Below are 18,973 nucleotides of genomic sequence, written 5' to 3' on the forward strand. Positions count from 1 at the left end.
CTCCCTGTCCTCCCATACTCTCCTCGATATCTGCACTAGAGCAGCCAGTTTTGGTGGAAGACAGCTGTGGTTTGTTAGATATTGCTTTTGTTTTCTTTTGTGGGAAGAAGTTAAGAAGGGATTTTTGTTTGTATAAACCTGGAGAAATGTGGTGAACACTTGAGGCAGAAAATGGAAAATTTTACAATGATTGTCAAAAAATTGCTGCACAAATGAGCTTTTATTATTTTCCACAAGTGCTAAGCACTTGATTTCTTCTCTTCAAATGAAATTCCCGAGGACAGTGTCACAAAATTGATCTCCCGCCTTGATGGTTTTCATGCCGAGTCTAAAGGATTTTAATTTTTACGTTTCACATGGTATGTATGTGATACTCACAGGAGGGCCACAAGAGCCGCCATGAAGAAACTGGGCTCCTATGCATTCAATTCATAGATGACTGAACTACTCTTTGGCCTTGTCCAACCAGTTATGAAACTGCCCCCAAGAATCACAGCTGATAAACATACTTGGCCGCATAACAACTAACAGTGACTTAAATATTCAGTGACGAGTTCAAAAGGTTCTAACTACAAATGAAAAACAGCAACTAAAACTGAAAAAGGGGGAAAACTAAGGGGGGGGGGGTGTGTGTGTGTAAAAACCTCAATGCCTGAAACAGAATGAGCATCACCCAAGGTAATCTACCCAGGACTCGCAAGGCCCCAATCCAGCAGGCCTTTTAAACCATGACCAAACCAAATTCATACAAAGGTAGTTTTGAGTTTCTGTTACAATAACTATGTAAGATAGTGGAAGCTACTGGCAAACAGACTTGAGCCCAGAATTTCAAAATAAAGTTAAAACCAACCAAACTACAAAACATTAACCAGCTTGTGCAGTTAAAAAAAAAAAAAAAAAAAAAAAAATCCAATCCCAGTGGACCCCCACATCTCTGTGGGGGCGAAGGCAGCACTGCTGCCCTGTGGGGTCCGGCAGTGCCTGGGTACCGCTGCCTGCTGAGGGGACCTGAGCACAAGGACTCAAAGGGTCTTGATAAAGTACTAACCGAGCAGGAGACTCATATGCTTTCTCTATATACAGCCCCCATGATCTCACTTGCTCTAGCAAGCATTTATCACACAGTTGGGTACAATCTGGCTAGCAGGAAGTAATACGGTCTCAGTCCCGTATTTCCACATCAGCTTGCCAGGACTGTGGTACTTTCATCTCCTTCAAGCAATAGCTCTCTTGACTTCAAGAATACTTTAAGAGACGTTTATACTTATCTCTACTTTTACTTCACAGTTGAAGAAAGTACAATCAATCTTTTACCTTCCTTCTGCTTAGCATTTTAGCTATTCCAGTTTTTATTTAGAGTATAGATCTGTGACCACATTAAAAATAAACAAATATTGTCTGAAATAAAAGCAGACAATTAATTTGGGCACAAACCAGGATTCCAATTAAATTATCAAACTCAACGCAATAGCACTTATAAAGACCATCACTGTAACTCCTGGACAGAATCCTTTCCTTCCACCTTACATCAGCAATCTACTATCTGTGAGTACTTTTTTTTCTTTTTTTTTTTTTTTTTAACATCACATGGAAGACAGATATGATGTTTTAATCATAGTTGGGATTACAATTTTTTCAGTCTAATGGGAAAAACTCTATCAGTATATCCTTTTTGACTTTGAGGAACTTCATCACAAAAAAGAGCTTGAGTTTGGATCCTGAAACACACACACATTTATAAATAAAGAGGGCTGGCATTCTTATCAAACAATTTCCTATAAAAGTCAACTTTTAAGTCCAGATGAGTGAGTTTTCAGAAGTCATTCCATGGAACAAAGATGCCATCCAGTGGTCATCTAGATTGATGATTACTCTCTATGTCTTTATCTTTCCCTTTTCATCCCAGCACAGTATTTAACAATTTCATGTTTCTTGGCGGAAATATTACTGTCCTCATACTAATTATACTGTTTCAGTAATTATTTCCGGTTTTTACTGCATTAAATTCTGAGTCTTATGGGATAAATCTAACATTTCAACGTGTATGCTAATTTTAAGAAGACAGCTTGGGTTTTCAAACTTTTTACAAATGCAAGCTACATCTTAAAGTAGTCTAAGAGTTCAATTCTTCCTCCTATATTCAACCTCTTGTAACAACTCTCCCTCCCCTCTTCATTAAAAACACTCGTGCAATTACAAAAAAACCCAACTTATTTGAAAACAAGAAAGAAAAAACGAAGTATTTTCACAGTTGTCCCTAACATGCTTCAAAGATTTTGTTTAAACTAAGACAAGCCATTATAAAAATCTGGTAGCATTTTCTTTATGAATGAATCTTAACTGTACGATTGCATACTGCTTTCCTCTCTCATGCACTTTGTAAGATTTGAGCCAATGATGTCCAAATCTGCAGTACTGAACTGCTCCCAAATAAGCTGTAAGAATACATAAAGCAACTGAGACAACATCATACTATTGATTCCCCTCTCTCTCAAAAGTGAAATTTCATGTTGTTAGGGCAAAGTCCCTACACGTATGCAAGACTCTAAGCATGTCTACAAATTCCATGGATCACAAGAACAGAGATCAACAAAAATACATTGGATATAAATAGTGACTTGAGATTACAGTAACAGCCACTACTATATTACATTTTATAATGGCATAAATTCTATTTACACAAATTTATTATAATGCTTATTCTGACTTTCAAGCTTTAATTTGAAATTTCTCCCTAATACTTTGTCGTACAATTCATTCATGGTGTATGTTGGATCTTCTCACTGATTAGCAAAAGGGATGACAGAACATACCACGTTTGTGGTCGGCATTTTTCTTTATTTTGAAAAATAAGGAAAAATACACAATCACCTTATAGCTTGAAATATTTATTTGGAAAAACAAAGAAACTTAAAGCTTAAGGTTTCACATCATATACCATTTTGAGATTAAAACTTTGAAATTATCTATTTAACACCTACATTAGCTTTCTCTCTCTCCTTAAAGGACAGGCTGCTTTGCACATTATTAGATGTAACATCGTGCATTTTGAGGCATTTTGCCAGAACTATATTATTAAACTTTTATTTTTGAAAATAAAAATAAAATAACAGGCAACAGATTCTTTTGGCTAGGCAAAAGAGGTCTGAAAACAAATTTTTTCTTCCCAGGTAGACTCTACTTTAAAATGTTGCCAGTCAGCAGCATAAAATATGAATACTAAGATAAGCTTCTAATGATCTCAGTCACTTCATAGAACTGATTCTGAAAAAAAAAAAAAAAAAAAAAAAATCACATTGGCTGTATAAAACCTGATACTAACAGGCTCCAAGAGGTTATATATAACTTTGAAATACAGAAAAAGTAAGGTTGCTGTGAAAAGGAGCATCTGGCTAGCTGGTACACTATGGCAAACATATCATCACACACATTAAGGGAATGGTTCTGTCCAGTTCTTGCCTCTTTTTACATGCAATGCCACTGAGCCTTACTCGATACAGTTAGGAAGTGGTAGGATAATACAAGAGTACAAACATGTATTTCCATCCTTGGAGATATGTAGAACCGGACAAGTCCCTGATCTAACCAAACCTGCTCTGATTCAGAAGTTGGACTAGTTGACCTCCCAAGGTTCCTTCCAACTGAAATTATTCTGACTCAGTATCAGGGAGAACAAACGTTTCCACCAGTTCTTTATATTGGCCACAATCTGAACTATGGGTAATAATTACTTTGAAAGTCTGCTACTTTCATTGTCATCAGCGGTATATTACATTAGTGGGAGCTCTGAGGTTACAAACTAGATGATGTACATAGCAGTTGTAGCCAAATATGCAGGCCCCTTGCAGACTTCACTGGGCCTTCTGCTTTATCTCTCCTGACTACAGAAACCTCTAGCTGGACTATTATGGTACAAATATAAGTCTGGATCTCTACTGTGAAACAAACAAATAAAAAATTACAAAAAAATGGAATACAAATTTCCATCCTTATACAGTTGAAAAGTCAACTAAATGGAGTTGTCTGCATTTCTCTCTGAAAAATTTTGCAACAATAAATTTTAATACCAAAAAAGGTGACATAAAATTTCATGAATACACCACCTTTACGTTGCAGAAGTCTTGGGTTGAAAACTCTGTGTCATAGAACAGCTACTATAATATCCAGTGAACTCATGTAAGCAGTCTTACAGTTCATTAATAAATACTGACATTAAAGGCTAAGCTGTCATTTGCAAAATTCCTAACTGCTACGTCTTTTATGTAATTCCTTCCTGTATTTCTCACAGTCCAGAACAGAAGAAACTGAAAATAACAAAGTTCACATTTCCATTTCTAGTGACCAACGCTTTGCTCACAAGAGTGAAAAGCTCAAGTAAGTTATTTTAAAGAAAGCAGAATATAAAATAATGAAACAAATATGCAATAATAAAACACTAAGGGCAAAATAAATTTATACACAACACAACTATTTTTCAAAATTCTTGCTTTGCTTTAGATGCCAGTTTGCCTTCTGGCTAAAAACACATTCTTCACACATGCTGGGAATGTTGAGGAAAACTAGTCAGCATTCAGAGGATTAATACAGATTTCCAGTTCTGTGCCTTTAGGCTTAATAGTCAGACATCTATTTGTCCTCAGGAGAGGTTAGGGGTTGAAATGCAAATATGCAAACAACTGAATTCTTTGTTAAGATATCAAGAAAAAGCTTGATCTTTGCTGCTGTTTAATAAATCCTTGCAATTTTATGGACTTATTTAAATGCAGCTTTGTGTCTTACTATTTTGAAGGAGAAAACAATGCAAGGAAACAAACACATTCATTCTGACTAAAATTTGTTCTCTAGAGGAAAAATGACATACACCCTTGACAGCTTATTTACCAAACTCACTAAAGATTTATTGATTTATCAATCAGTGCCTTGAGCATTTGCTTCTCCCCAAGGGAAAATTAACAATTCCAGCTAACCTAATATATTCTATGTATAAACTAAGTGAATGCAAGAATCAATCCTGGCACAGTTTACAACATCCAGTTAAAAAAATGCTGTCCCTTTTGGTGTATGTAAAATTGAAAGCTATACTAACGAAGAATAAATGCTCATGTTACTTACAAACATAAAAAATACTTATTAAGACAGTACAATTGAACCCGACAGACATTTTAAATCATTTAAATACTCAGTGGGAGGCAAAAGCATTGGAAAATAAAAAATTGAATGATTTTGCTTCTAGATTAATACTAAGTACTACCACTATTAGTTGCAATACTGACATGCCTCAAAGCAGAGATATTTCAGAGAGCTACAAATTCTCTTTTACTTCACCTGCAAAAGCATAAGCCTAAAAATTAGTTACTGGTTCGATGATGTCAGAGCAACATAAGAATTCCAGAAGATGAAAATGAAAATCTAGGAATATTTTGTCATTTGACAAAGAAAGATAGTGTTTAAACACAAATAAAATGTACTTCCATCAATGGAAAAAACATTTAAATGATGGTAGCGAAAGCAAAATGCAGTAAACATAAGATTAGCTTTTCACTAAAAAGAGTAAAAATATCCAAAACATCCAAAATATATATAAAATAAAAGTTTAAAGTATAAAAGAACTGGTATAGCAGCTCAATGCATCAATGCTACTGTGTTGAACCTTTGCAGCACCCGATTACTACAGGGACTCACAGAACGCCCCAACCTCTGCTACCTCAGTAAGCACGTGAAGAATAGATACAGCAATGTCTTCTCTTTAAATCAAGAACAACAATACGGCGCGCACACACACAAACCCCCCCCCCAAAACCCACTACCAAAACCATACAGTATTCTCTCTATGCTGATGAGGGGATAGCTGCAGCTTAGCTGCAGAAGCGTATTGACAGGATGCCTTGTCATCACAATTAGTATCTTCTCAGCAAGATACGTTCCATATGAATGTTAGACTCTGATATGTAAAACCAACCATGTATTTTTTTAAAAACTTCATACATATAATTCCATTTACCAGAAGTTTTATTCTAATCCACAGAATTGAAGGCTTTACTAAACATTAAAAAGTGCATTTAGAGAAAAATCCTCAAGACCTGTCATGACCCCCTCCCTCATTTTAAAATAGAACTAGGTAAGAAAATTGTCATCCAATCACAGTAAGAAAATGCAGGAATTATTGTAAAACACTGCCCTCTGGTGTTAAGCCAATTCTAAATTCTATTTTATATTTAAGATCCCCCCCAACCACCCCCCTGCACTTTTTTATTATTATTTTTTATTTTTTTACCTGAAAGAACCACCTCCAGGGTCATTCAGCTTGTTTTTCTGATTTGCAGGGACCTGAACACCAAAGCCCCCAGGACTTTTGCTGGCTTGTATTGTTGGTGCCTTCCCTACTGTGCCTGAAAAACACCAAGCAATGTTATTATGAGCTGTCTTAGACAATTTACATCAAAGAACCTTCTGTCCAGGAACTAAATTTAACTGTCTGTAAATTGCAAACAAAGGAAGTTATTATTTTTAAAGATTACACTGCTGAAAAACAATTTAACATACAAAATTTATATTAACATTACATTTTGTTTAATATTTACAGAATACTGAATATTCCAAATCTGAAAACCATTGGCCATAACTGGTTATAATACTGTGTATATAATGTATATATTGTATATAATGTATATAATGGCTGTGTGTTTGCAATTGCCAGTAAACCCCTTATCTAGATAATCTGCACAGAATAAAGAAGCAGAATTTGAAATGTTCTTAATACAGATGCTTTAAGTCACAGTCACTCAGGGTATTAACTATGCCTTTTACGTTTTTTTATATAGTCATTGTTCTTTGTTGCAGTAAAAAACATGTATTTTCAGAGATGAAAACATTATTTTAAATATTTAAAAATGGTTTATATTGTATGTAAAAGAAAAAGCACTATTGTAAAATTTGACATAACCCCCCTCATAAAGGTTGTCTTTTACTTTCTTATTTTGAAAACGATGATTTAAAAGTAATTCATATCTGTATCTAGACTTTACAGGTCTATATGTAGTAAAACTGGGCTTTCTAAATGAGCCGAAGTGTGGCGGACATTCAGATTCTTGTGACAGTAAATTAAAAAATGGATATTAATTCCTCTCCAACATTTGGAAAAAAATCTAATAAAAAATAATTACAAATTTATGTTGCTAATTAGTAAATCAACGGACCTGTGTTGTTATTATTAAAAACATTGTATCAGTATGCAACTGAAAAAAGCATTGACAAATGAAACTTTCAGAGTAAGTCCTCCTTTACTGCTTAAACACGTTTACTTGGGTTATACTTTGTGTTTCTTTTAATCCCACCTGTGTTTTGGCATGTGAAAATAATTAGTTCACATGTCTACTTGACTCAAAAGATCTCACCTTTTTCTTGTATATCACTCAACTTTATCGAGCATTACATACATATAGTGTTTGAGACTTCAAGAAGTACATGAAAGTTAATCCTGCACATCTATGACTCAATTGCATATAAATGGCATGGTATGAACCTTAGTAGAGTTACATTATTTTTCTTTCATGAATTATAAAAACCTGAAGCACAACTACCCCAACAAATCCTTTTAAGAACACTTCTTTGCTAAAACAAAAGTGTTAGCTTTGAATGAGTCCAGCATTACTTTTTTTATTTTGAAGTCTTCGTCAACTTCAACATATGATCTTAAAGCAAAACTAATTTGACAGTGTTCGTTCAGTTCTTCAATCTGTATAAATAAACTGTTGTGTGGATTCTCAACATTAGCAAATACAAAACAAGACTTAGGACTTGAGGCTCCAAGCCTGGAGAACAAAAATATTTTGTCATCAGAATAGTCCAAGGTCCATGCGATGTCACAGATAACATTAGTTCATGGACCAGACAATTCATTTATCTATTTCAGGTGAACTAATTGAAAGGTTTTCTACTAAGTGAATTGGAAGGAAAAAAATAATACAATAAGAAAAATTAGCAGATCTCTGCTTTCTACAATTAACATCTAGGAGATTAAAAGTGAGTTAACCTGGAAAATTATTGCAATGGCAAAATTAAGGTAACAGTGGTACTCCTCCAGAATTAATATTATATTCCTTTAGAACTAGTATCAATGGCTTGTTTTCTACAGATGATAACTTTTGATCAAAAAAAAAAAAACACCAAAAAGGTACAGCAACAGAGTAGTTAACTTCTGGGTCTCAGGAAAACAGTATGTCTACACTGGATATGGAAAAATTAAGTCTCACTTTCTTTCACCCCATGTATATGTAATTCTACTCAAATGGATCTGGCAAAGTAAATATAAGTTTTGGGATGACATACACATGTTCTGGTTTAAATCACAAGTGTGCATGATTAAGCGGTTAGACACAAAATATGGCTAAAACACCAATTTATATTATGAAGCAGGGCATATTTTGAAAATTAAAATCACCTGTGGGCCTAGATATTTCATGGGATTGGTAATGACATACAGAGTCTTTCACCACTGGGTCCTCGTTTCAAATGTTAAGTAGTATGATCTAGAGAAATAAGCCCAAATTTAGGAGCTTATGAATTCCTAGTTGTATTTCTGCACAGGTTAAATAGCTGCAATGAATAGTCTGGCTTATTATTTTATTCTTTGACTCAATTCCCCCATCCATAAGATGCAATTCACCTAATTATTATACTGATAAGTGTTTTGATAAAGGAGCGTGAATTTTTCTTGCAATAACTGTAGTGTTACTTCCCCTGGTGCGGAAGTAATTTTATTAATATGAAAGTCCTTAAAGCCTGCCTACTTTATCTATACTACTGTTTTAAAAAGCATTACAGTATGTTCACATAGATGCATTAATATTAATGTAAGGATACATTACAGTAGGAGATTCACTCCTGTTTGAGAAGGAAAATGCACCATTCGGTGGAAGTCAGCTCAGTTCTGGTGTAACTATCCTTAGATGCCACACTCCACAAAAATTATACTACTGCAATTTTCTATATAGACCATGTCCTATTCCGGTATCTTACCTCCCTCAACAGGAATACCTAGGCCAGCATAAGAGATCTTTATACCGGTGTTTACAGTAGAAAGTTTTAACAATATATCAAGATCAAAATAAACTGCTGACAGTATGCCATAGCAGCATTTCTTAGAGCTGCAAGCACACAGGCGGACTTTACCCTAGATGTGGGCTGCAGAATGACCAGTTTTACAATGGGATGTTTTCTAAATTTCTACTCTGTTTGCTTTTGTCTGTGTAATTAAAATAATATAGCAGTGGTCTTAAACAAGCTTGTAAATAGGAATAAGCTCACCCGAAAGCAGGGCTTTGCATGAACTGGCCTTTATGAACCGTTGTCTTCCTTAATCCAAGCTGCCAGTTAAGTTGCATTTCATTGGCTGATGAATGGCTGTCATGAATAAATTCCTATTCTGAATCCACTGTTTAAAAGACAGATGCCAGTATCATGCTAATTCTTGGCACACTGTTGATATTCACAACTTAGAGACTGAAGAAGCAAAGACATTAAATCAGCCTTCACTCTCAGACACATTGGTCAGAAGTGAAAGTTCATGCTATAAGATGCTGAATACCTTCCCTGTTAATAAACTCAGGACATGAGTATCAGTGCTATCAAATATACACCTTTTATGACAAGAAAATGCATGTCTTCCTAACTTCGAAAAACAGCCTACAGGATTACAGTGGCAGCTTGGTCTCCATGTCCATTCAACCTTTGGATTCTGTGAGGAGAACACAGCAAGCAGAATTATCAACTGCTATTAACTGTGATCATTGGGGTTTTTGATGCTTTCTTTTCCCAAGCAGAAGAGAAAAGAGCAAGCAATAAAGTCAAATAGGCAGCAATAGCTTTTATGTGCATTTAAACTAGTTTGATTTCTGGTTCAATACCTAAAGATGACAAGCTCTGTATTCCATTACAAACCCTCAATCATCTAAATGCCCACATCCAAAAAGATACTCTCATACATAATCAGGAAAAATAAAACCCGAGCCTAACAGGTCTAATGGTGGAAAGAAACAAACAGATATTTATTAGAAAGTAAGAAGGCTTCAAGAACCCCCTTAAAAAGTGGGATTATCAGCCAGACATTAATCCACCTGTGTTCAAACCACACCTCTTGCTCCCCTGCCTAATCATGGCATGTCAGGTCACTGCAGTCAGTCTCCGACCTCACCAAAGAGGAAACATTCTGGCGGGGGCGAGGCGGGGGGAAGGCACATGGGTTGAGAAATTTCTCTAGGACTCCTACCTTGACCTCTGTAGGTGCAGAGACAGTGACTATCATGTTCCGCTTCAGGAGCAAGAATTAAAAGTAGGAGGATTAAATTGAGGCATCCTCTAGGCTTCAGGAAAAAAAAGAAGACTTTCTTTCTTGGCCCAGAGTTAAAGCTTAGGACAGTGAGAGTTAAGTTCCTCACTTCTTTCAGAATTTTCCATGAAAAACTGCTAAGTAAGGAGCTAAGCATGTGAGAGTTTAGTCTTAAGGTTGTTTCAAAACATTTCACTGTGTTGGTCTGAAATACCTTGAAACTGCAGAGTGAAAACATGCATTCCTCAGCCAGTACTGAAGTAAAAAATAAATGTCAAGCCTGCCAATGTCAACACTGTAAGTTTTTCCCATGCTACTAGTTTGTAATTACAATGAAATTCATACAAAGGTAACAATCTCACTAAAACATTTAAACCCATACCTTGTGGTCTAATGGTCTGAGTTATTACCACTGGCATCCTAATCTGGGTAGTCTGGCAAGCAGGGTTTCGTTTCACAGTTTGAGCAGATGTTGACTGGATAATCTGCTATTATTAAAAAAAAGTATACTTATATTATACTCTTTATACACAAACACACACAACGTAAATATACTAATACCTGTAAGTACTAATATAAGCATGTGGATCTCTAAAAGCACAACCAGCTAGTGACAAAAGTCATATTCATGTAATGCATGTGGTTGTGTGTGTGTGTATATACCTATTTTGCCGTTATGCTTTAAAAAAAAAAATCAAATCATATTCGACACAGATGTCATGTCACAACCTTCATCAAAAATATATTTCAAAGTAGTAAGGTAAATATTAAAGTTTAGACTTTTGTCTTCAGAAATTTTACTAGGAAGAAAAGCGTTTTTGTAGAAGAAAATGCTGCAATAATTTTAGTGGTATCCACCTACAACCGTTAGGCCTTTCACTATATACCTGCTCTTTTTAAAGAAAATATATACTAAAAGTAAGTTCTAAAATATTATGGGTTTCAGAGTCAGATATACACAGAAAGAAAACAACGTTTTGTGGTGATCATACTATTCATCTTTTAAATGTTAACTGGATATTCTCAAGGTTTCACTTACTACTAAGCCAAGTTCTGAAGTCCTTACCCAAAACTCACACTGGGTTAGAAACTTAGAATTTGACCCATAAACAAATCAAACGAAAAAGAAAAAACCTGCAAGGATCATGTCTAAGCAACAGCACAATATATGTTCATATAATCAGGGACAAGGCAGGCACAGATGTAATGAACAGAAGATTCAAAAAGATGTGTGGATGCTGCAGAGCTGAAAAAAAACCCATAAACTTTGAAAACAAAACATGGGCAAATAGCTGCAAATAAGATTACAACCACAACTCAGGCGTGACAACTTCAGAAGTCACGTGCTCTTCAGTCACAACTACGTTACTCCCACTGCATGTGTCTGCTGCGTCCGAGTTACACGGCTCGGTCTCACACCCACAGGCCGCAGTATGCCCTCCTAGAAGACAATATGCCATACTACACGCCGCTAGATGAAGCGAATGGGACCACTGCACCTTTACTCAGCACCAGTCAGCATTATTCTTACAAAGTGTATCTAAAACCATATTATTTAGCTGAATAATGAATGGCCAAATCTCTGGCTTCAAAGTATGCTATGGAGAAAAGGAAAGAAGAAACAGCACTTTCAAATGAGACGTAAAAGTAGAGAACAAGAGGCTACAGCACAAATAGGAAATCGTTCCATCAGCAGGAACCAGGGCTCCCAAATCAGAAAGAAGAGAGATGAAAACTACGAACAAGAAGAGAGTAATGAGGGAACAAGACCTGTAATGTAGCGGAGAAAAAACACATCGGGCCATTTTGAAGTTACAAAATTGTATTCTACACATCCTAAAATATTAAAAGTTGAAAAGTCATAATAAACCTGTGGATGTAGAAGTATTAGCAATAGCTACCTTGCAGAACGAGAAAAGGGGAGAAAAGATTAAGGATTCAGCTTCAACTATGGACACTGAAGGAAAATGGAGCATTTGTACTAAGCACAGAAATGGAGGAAATGGATGTAAATTTACTTGGTCAGGACAGGCAGTGAGTAAATACTGACACTCAGAGGGGAAAGAATAAAGTAGCTACCATGCTTAAAACCAGGAAAGAAATAGAGGTGATAAGTAAAAATGAGGGGAAAAGTTGAATTTGACTGCATTTTGATGCACAGGAAACATGTACAAGTGTATTTTAATAAGTAAGGAGACAGAATAGCCCACAGAAAAAAAAAGACTACATTGGTATGAAAAAAGAAGGAGAATGTTACCACTTTTACAATAATTTATTGGATGAGTTTTCAGAGAATAGTGAAGAAAAGCAGCCATACCTTAACTGGCCAGAAGCCAGGCCAAAAAGGGGATGTGTGTGACCTGTGGATAGAATTACTCTCTGGTATCACAGTAATCATCTGCAATTAGATTTTTTTTTTTTTTTCCTCTGTGGAGCAAGCAACTTCTACAGTTCAGAATCGAGTTCTGTTTCACCTGATTAATATTTTCATGTGAATGCCGTAAAAAATGAGCCACTAACACCATTAAAGATAGAACAGTGTTTAACCATTTAAGATGACATAAATAATGGCAATGTTTTCTTTACTGTCAAATACATTCAAAAAAATGTCCTTTAACAAGCACTGCACTAGGACTTCAATGCATGTGAAAGTGCTGAAAGTGTAGAAAATGACTGAGAAATAAGCTTTTCCAAGGGGCACAGATCAAAATCACCATCTTAAATTCCATATAGAAACCGATCAGCAACAAGCATGTGCTCTCTAAAAGGAACAACTGCACCTGAACTGAAAGCAACATTTTACACTAACTAAAATTCCAGTTTCTATACAGTTTTAAGATACATTTCAACACAGATGTAATCTTCAGATCTGGAAGTGATTAAGGAATGAACATTAGCAATTTGTTTCTCAAACAGAATGTGTAACCTTCTTTGCAGGCAAACAAGGGACATAGTAAAAACTGATGAATCACAGGTAATTGACCCTGCATTAAAATTTATAAACAATCTAAACCATCCTTCATCAAATAAAATAATTCAAACTGTTCTAATCCTCTTGCCTATTTTCCCAACAGCATAAACATTACTATTATGTCCTTAACTTGGCCTGAAAAGTGTAGACAATGAACAAGGTACTAGCACGCTAGTCTGGCAGATGATTAAGTTAACCAAGTTATTTCATACTTCTCACAGTCTAAAAATACACACAATGACTGTACCCCATCTAATGTTGTCTATTCATATGCTGAATGAATGGTGAATCCCAAATGATCAGTTCGTAAGCACCAATTTACTAACCCAGACTGATACAGAAGATAAAGAAGTTTTAGTATACTGAGGTTATCGGAGACGTTACTTCAGCCTTCAGAAAAGGGGAGATCTTATTGCTGTCTGCAACCACCTAATGGGAAGATGTAAAGAAGATAGAGCCAGACTCTCTCAGAGGTGCAGAGCAGAGGGAGGTGACACAATAGGCACAAGTTGGAATATAGGAAATTTCAATTTAATAGAAGGAGAAAAAAAAATTACCATGAGGGTGGGCAAGCACTGGAACAGGTTGCCTAGAGAGGCTATGTAATCTCATCTTGAAGATACTCAGAACATGACTGGTCAAGACCCTGGGCAACATGCTAACCTGTAAGCAGGAGGCTGGTCTAGACACCTCCAGAAATCCTTTCCAACCTTTTACCACTACATCCATAATCATAATATCAATGATCTTATAAAAGTTTTGAGTCAGAAAAGGTAACAAGACAGAATATAAAAGTCTTCAAAGTTTACAGAAACTGTTCATCATTTCATCTCCACTAAAAAGAAGGGAAGCCATTTTCGTTATTTCCACCACTGAAAACAGCAAGCACAACAGCAGAACAATAACAACAAAGGCACAGAAAACAGAAAAGATTTAATGTGATTTAGCCATTGCCTGGATTCAATAATGAGTTTGGAAAATAGTAAAATTACCAAACAAAATTATGATCAAGACAGTGCTGAGACAGCAAGCACTGTCATATACCAGCTTATTCCTTCTCAATCTATCAGTCAGAAGCTGAAGAATCATCTCCTAGGCTGCTGCACTTTGGAGCTCTTCAAGGAACACACTGAAGCAGGAAAGTCATGGCATTGCTTCTCCGAGTGCAATACGTGAAAAGTTACCTAATTTTTTTTCTATGAAATAACATTTTTCTGCAAAATAAGACACATATTTCTCACAAAAGAAAGTATTCTCCTCCTCCTTTTTAGCTCATCTTCCCACTTCTCCCCTTCACTGCCATCTTTCCCCTCCACTAGTCACGCTGACTTTGATTCGTCATTTCTCTGCTCCTCCAGACAAGTTCCTTCTCTCCCTTCCTGAATGCTTCGGACAACTACTCTCTCCATTTCTGAAGTTCGCTTTCTTTTCACATCTGTAAAAAGGGATGCTTATACAAAGGTGCTTCCACAAAACAAGCACGGTTATGAAGATGAAAAAAGGACATTTAACAGTCCTACTACTGATAACCAGAATAACAAAGTGGTGACGGCTGAAATACTCATTTTTCTTAAGGCCCTTCTTCAAAAAGCTTAGATTCAATAATTATATGAGAATAAAGTAACAGTGCTCTCTGGTCCTAATCTCAAGCCAAAAGGTGATGATCACACCATGACAGCTGTGAATCTTCTACCATATATGTTATTGCAGGACAAAGAACAGATTACAGATGTGAACACGGACCAATAATTAACAACACAAATGACCAACAAATACAGACTGAGATACTGACTTCAGCCAAAGCACATAAAATGTATAAAAGGGTAAAGACTGATAACTTTTGTTCTCTTTCTCTTACCTAAACAGGAGATACTAAATAAAAATGAAAGCTACTACCTACAAACCACTGAAAGGAAAAGTCCTTTAGGACAATTAGATTAGAACTCACTGCTAAAGTTTTTGAGAACAAGGATTTTTCAAGTCTCAACAACTCAGATGCTCCTTTACCAATGCAGATGCATGGGGTCCCAACGATATGCTTCCCCTTACTTGACAAGGGCTGCAAAATCAGCCTGACTCAATTTACATAAATCAAACTTTGCAACAAAAGCGTCTGACCCAAAAGCTTAAGCATATCAAATACACCAATAAAAACAAAAGCATAGGAAATAGAAGCTTCTGCAAACAATGGAAAATAAAAATTCATTTGGAAAATATATCCTTTACCAAGCATTTTTTCTCTCAATTAAGTTAAAAAAAAAAAAAAAAGTATTGGGGAAGGAAGAAACAAGCCACTTACAAATGTACAAAATTCAGAATGGCTATGGTCTGATATGACATTTATCTTCACTCATGAGTAAACACTTGCTAACTCACTTGTGGCTATGCCACTTGTGATTTATCAGTCTACTCACTCCTGAAGATAAATGTCATATCAAACCTCAGCTATCATGTAATCTGGCAGCATTAACTTACAATCTTCATGCTTTCATGGGCCTAGAATTCATATTTACCATTGTTTACCATGCTGTAATAGTAAGTTACAATTTTTCAACAGTGCCTCAAAATTTGCACAAGCAATTATTTTTCCTTCCAAATAAAAAAAAGGTCTTTTTTACAACTCAGTACATAATTTTTAATGTTAATATGACAATAATATTGTTCCATTGAGTATCCGTTTTCAAAGAAGCAATGAAGAAAAATAAAACCAAAAGCCACTGGATCACTTGTTCCACCTGCTCCCCAATTTATTATACAATTCTTCCTACAGTATTTCACCCAGTCTAATTTTGAATGTTTTCAATGATGGCTTTTTCATCACTGCCTTTGGAAGCCTGATCTACCATCTAGTAGTCTGTCTTACTGTAAGGATATTTTGCATAAATCCTACTTTGCTTAATTATATCCTGTTATTCATATTTATACTCTCTGAGACCACTCTAAATAATTAATCTATATACTTTGATGATTAAACCCTTAAAATATTCGTAAATGTTTTTTATGCTCCCCTTTACTCAGTGTTTGACCAAGATACGGGTGTTTAATTCTCTTAAGCTTTTCTTTCAGTCTTTGCTTTCCAGTTTGTCCTTTAATTGCCATCTTTTGTGACTGGTTTCCAAACAGCATTCATTGCCAATATCCTCTTTATATTAAGGTACAGCCCACAAAATTCTGAAAGTAAAGTCCTTGATAACAACTCAGAAAACTACTAGGCTGTATTTCAAATCGGCATACAATTTGTCAAGTATAGGCTTTGTTCCTGTTAATGGATCCCAGACATCTACCATTTAACAGCCATTTTTATTTAAATTTTAGCGTACACCAAATTCCAAGTCAGCAACTAGATCTTTATTAGTTCATTAATAGAAACTACTCCTTTTATCCAAATAGCCATCTTTTACTCTTCCATTTCTAAGCTGTCTTGCACACAGGACAAAAAGAAAATTATTTCCTGTGAGTCACTAAAATGTGTACAAATTACGATCATTCAACAACAGAAAACTGATGCCAGAAAAAGCTTCAATAGAGAATTAAAAAGTAAAGCAGAACATCCCCATATAACGTAAAGCTTATTCTGCTGTTGTATCTTGTTTCCAAATTCCATTACTCTATCTCACCTTTTGGGAGTCTCCAACCACTATGACAGTCCCTGGGAAAGTGTTAGTAAATGTTTAGCAAATACTATTCTAATGTAACTTAGAAGATGGTGAAATCTCCCCTCTGGACACTGCACAATCTGCTGCAGCAGCAACAGTCTAGGTGTATTTCTATGCATCTTTCCTAATCCTAGACTTACACAAATCTTTATATTGCTTTGCATATAATTAAATTTGCTTTAATTGAGATGGATCACTTGAATTTCTTACTGTTTCTTTATCATTTAAATTTAATAATTGCCTTCAACCTCCAGGAGTACTTTCTCCTTATGATGCAGTGTCAACACAATATATAAAGTGCTAATCAATCTCCATTACTCGTCAATCTACTTACAACTTCAACACATTTAATAAAGAACGCCTCTCTCATAGAAATTTTATGTGGTGTAACACCCAGAACAAGACAGGTAATGCCTGCATATATAAGGCTATATAGAGCTCCTGCCCCCTAAGAATGACAATTTAGACAAACTTTGAACATTGCACTTAGAACAATTTAAAAAAATCGATTGCTGGCTTATCTCATTAGTGTCTCATCAATAAAATATTAGCCTAAGATTATTCCCCTTTTCCCTAGCTAGAAGTAGTTACCAGTACTAACAGAACTATCTAGCTCTTTAGAGCATAGCTTTTTCATAGTTTTGGAACATGATATCAATGCTTTACAAAACAGATAAATAAAATAGTCTCCTCTTTCATCTCCACTAACACTATACATTTTAATGCTGAAGTCTCCTTTGTGCAATCTACACTGCATGCTGAACAGCGTACACAGAATTCCCACGTTGCAAGATATGTCAATATAACTGGAAGAAGTATCACCACATCTGACCCCTTTGTAAAACAGAGAAGTCAAAAGAAAGGAAAAGATAACAGATTCTCCACATTTTAAAAGAAACTAGACTACTGTAAACTGGCTGGTATGAAAGGATCTATATTCCAAAACAGGCTTGCCCTTCTGCAGCTGGACAGTTTGCAAAGCCAGCTGGAACTCTCTCCAGTGAGCTCCAGGCTTGGAAAATCTGGAGCTCAGCCAGTTTCCTCCATCAGTGCTGGCCACCCTTAGGCAAGCCAGCTGTAATCTTCCTCTTCCGGACAAGTCCCAGGCAAGATGGCCAGCAGCTCTTTGCTGTGCTCTGATTTCAGGGAGCACTAAGAAGTGCGAAGACTGTGATCACTGTCACCACAAAAAAGTCAATACTTATGAAAAATTACTAGTGTGATACGGAGATGCTGCTGGGTTGTCTGCTTGGCACCTGAGTTGATGGTTGTTGTGGTATACAAGATTTTTTTATGCAGTAACTCTTACTGTCTGGTGCTGCTTTTGTCTGTATAGAACTAATTTGAGGGCCATTAAGAACTGCTTGGTTAATGTAATGCTTGGTTCTATTGACTAATTACTGATGAATTGAAAGCAAATACAGAAAGCCAGTTTTGCAATAAAGCCAATAAATTATAATTTTCAATGTATTCACTTCTCCCTAAATATTTTCTAGAAAAGGAATAGTATTAAGCATAGTTGCTCTGCACAGTTTGCTACCTTTTGAAAATGTAGTGGTCTTTTCATGTACCCAGTAAGATGAAAATTCAGTCCTAGACCTATGACCTCCTTACGGCAGAAAAACAACTTCTTTTGCCCATCAGATCAATCTCCACAATATATTACTTTAGCAGTTTTCAGCTCCCTCATATTGCATAGGTATGTTGAATAAGATGACAGAACAACTCTTTACATTGTTAATCTCCACTCAGGTTAACATCATGATTGCTTGCTTTCAGTATGCGTTGACATGTAAGAGAGACAACAGAAGGTCTCTCTCCCATAAATTTGGCTTTATTCCATTCAGAAAATATTCCACAAGCACTATGATCATAAGAGTACGAATTCTTGTGGACGTACTGACACATTTTTGTTCTACATCAGTGTTTCTCAAAAGGTGGGGTGCAACCTGCCTAGTAGGCACAGGAGAGTTCAAAGTGGGTTGCAAAACATTAGAAAAAGCCGTGTTACCTGGCAGT

The 18,973-nt window shown here is 35.9% G+C and overlaps 1 protein-coding gene across 5 annotated transcripts in view; it reads right to left on the reverse strand.

The window, feature by feature from the left end:
* Positions 1-18,973, reverse strand: part of LOC309594464 (transcription initiation factor TFIID subunit 4-like) — a 150,076-nt gene that overhangs the window by 105,929 nt on the left and 25,174 nt on the right. For 4 of the 5 annotated variants that reach the window (XR_014229047.1, XM_082320313.1, XM_082320315.1 and 1 more), the window contains exons 8-9: positions 10,710-10,815; positions 6,275-6,389 (exon numbers count right to left, since the gene is read on the reverse strand). Coding sequence is in view for 4 of the 5 variants with exons in the window: in XM_082320313.1 (XP_082176439.1) it covers positions 6,275-6,389; positions 10,710-10,815 (221 nt within the window). In the remaining variant the exon portion in view is untranslated. The remainder of the gene's footprint in view (positions 1-6,274; positions 6,390-10,709; positions 10,816-18,973) is intronic. The other variant, XM_082320314.1, reaches the window with a different exon arrangement.

The sequence above is a fragment of the Platalea leucorodia genome, assembly GCF_965183815.1.
Source record: "Platalea leucorodia genome assembly, chromosome: 8".
Classification (NCBI taxonomy): domain Eukaryota; kingdom Metazoa; phylum Chordata; class Aves; order Pelecaniformes; family Threskiornithidae; genus Platalea; species Platalea leucorodia.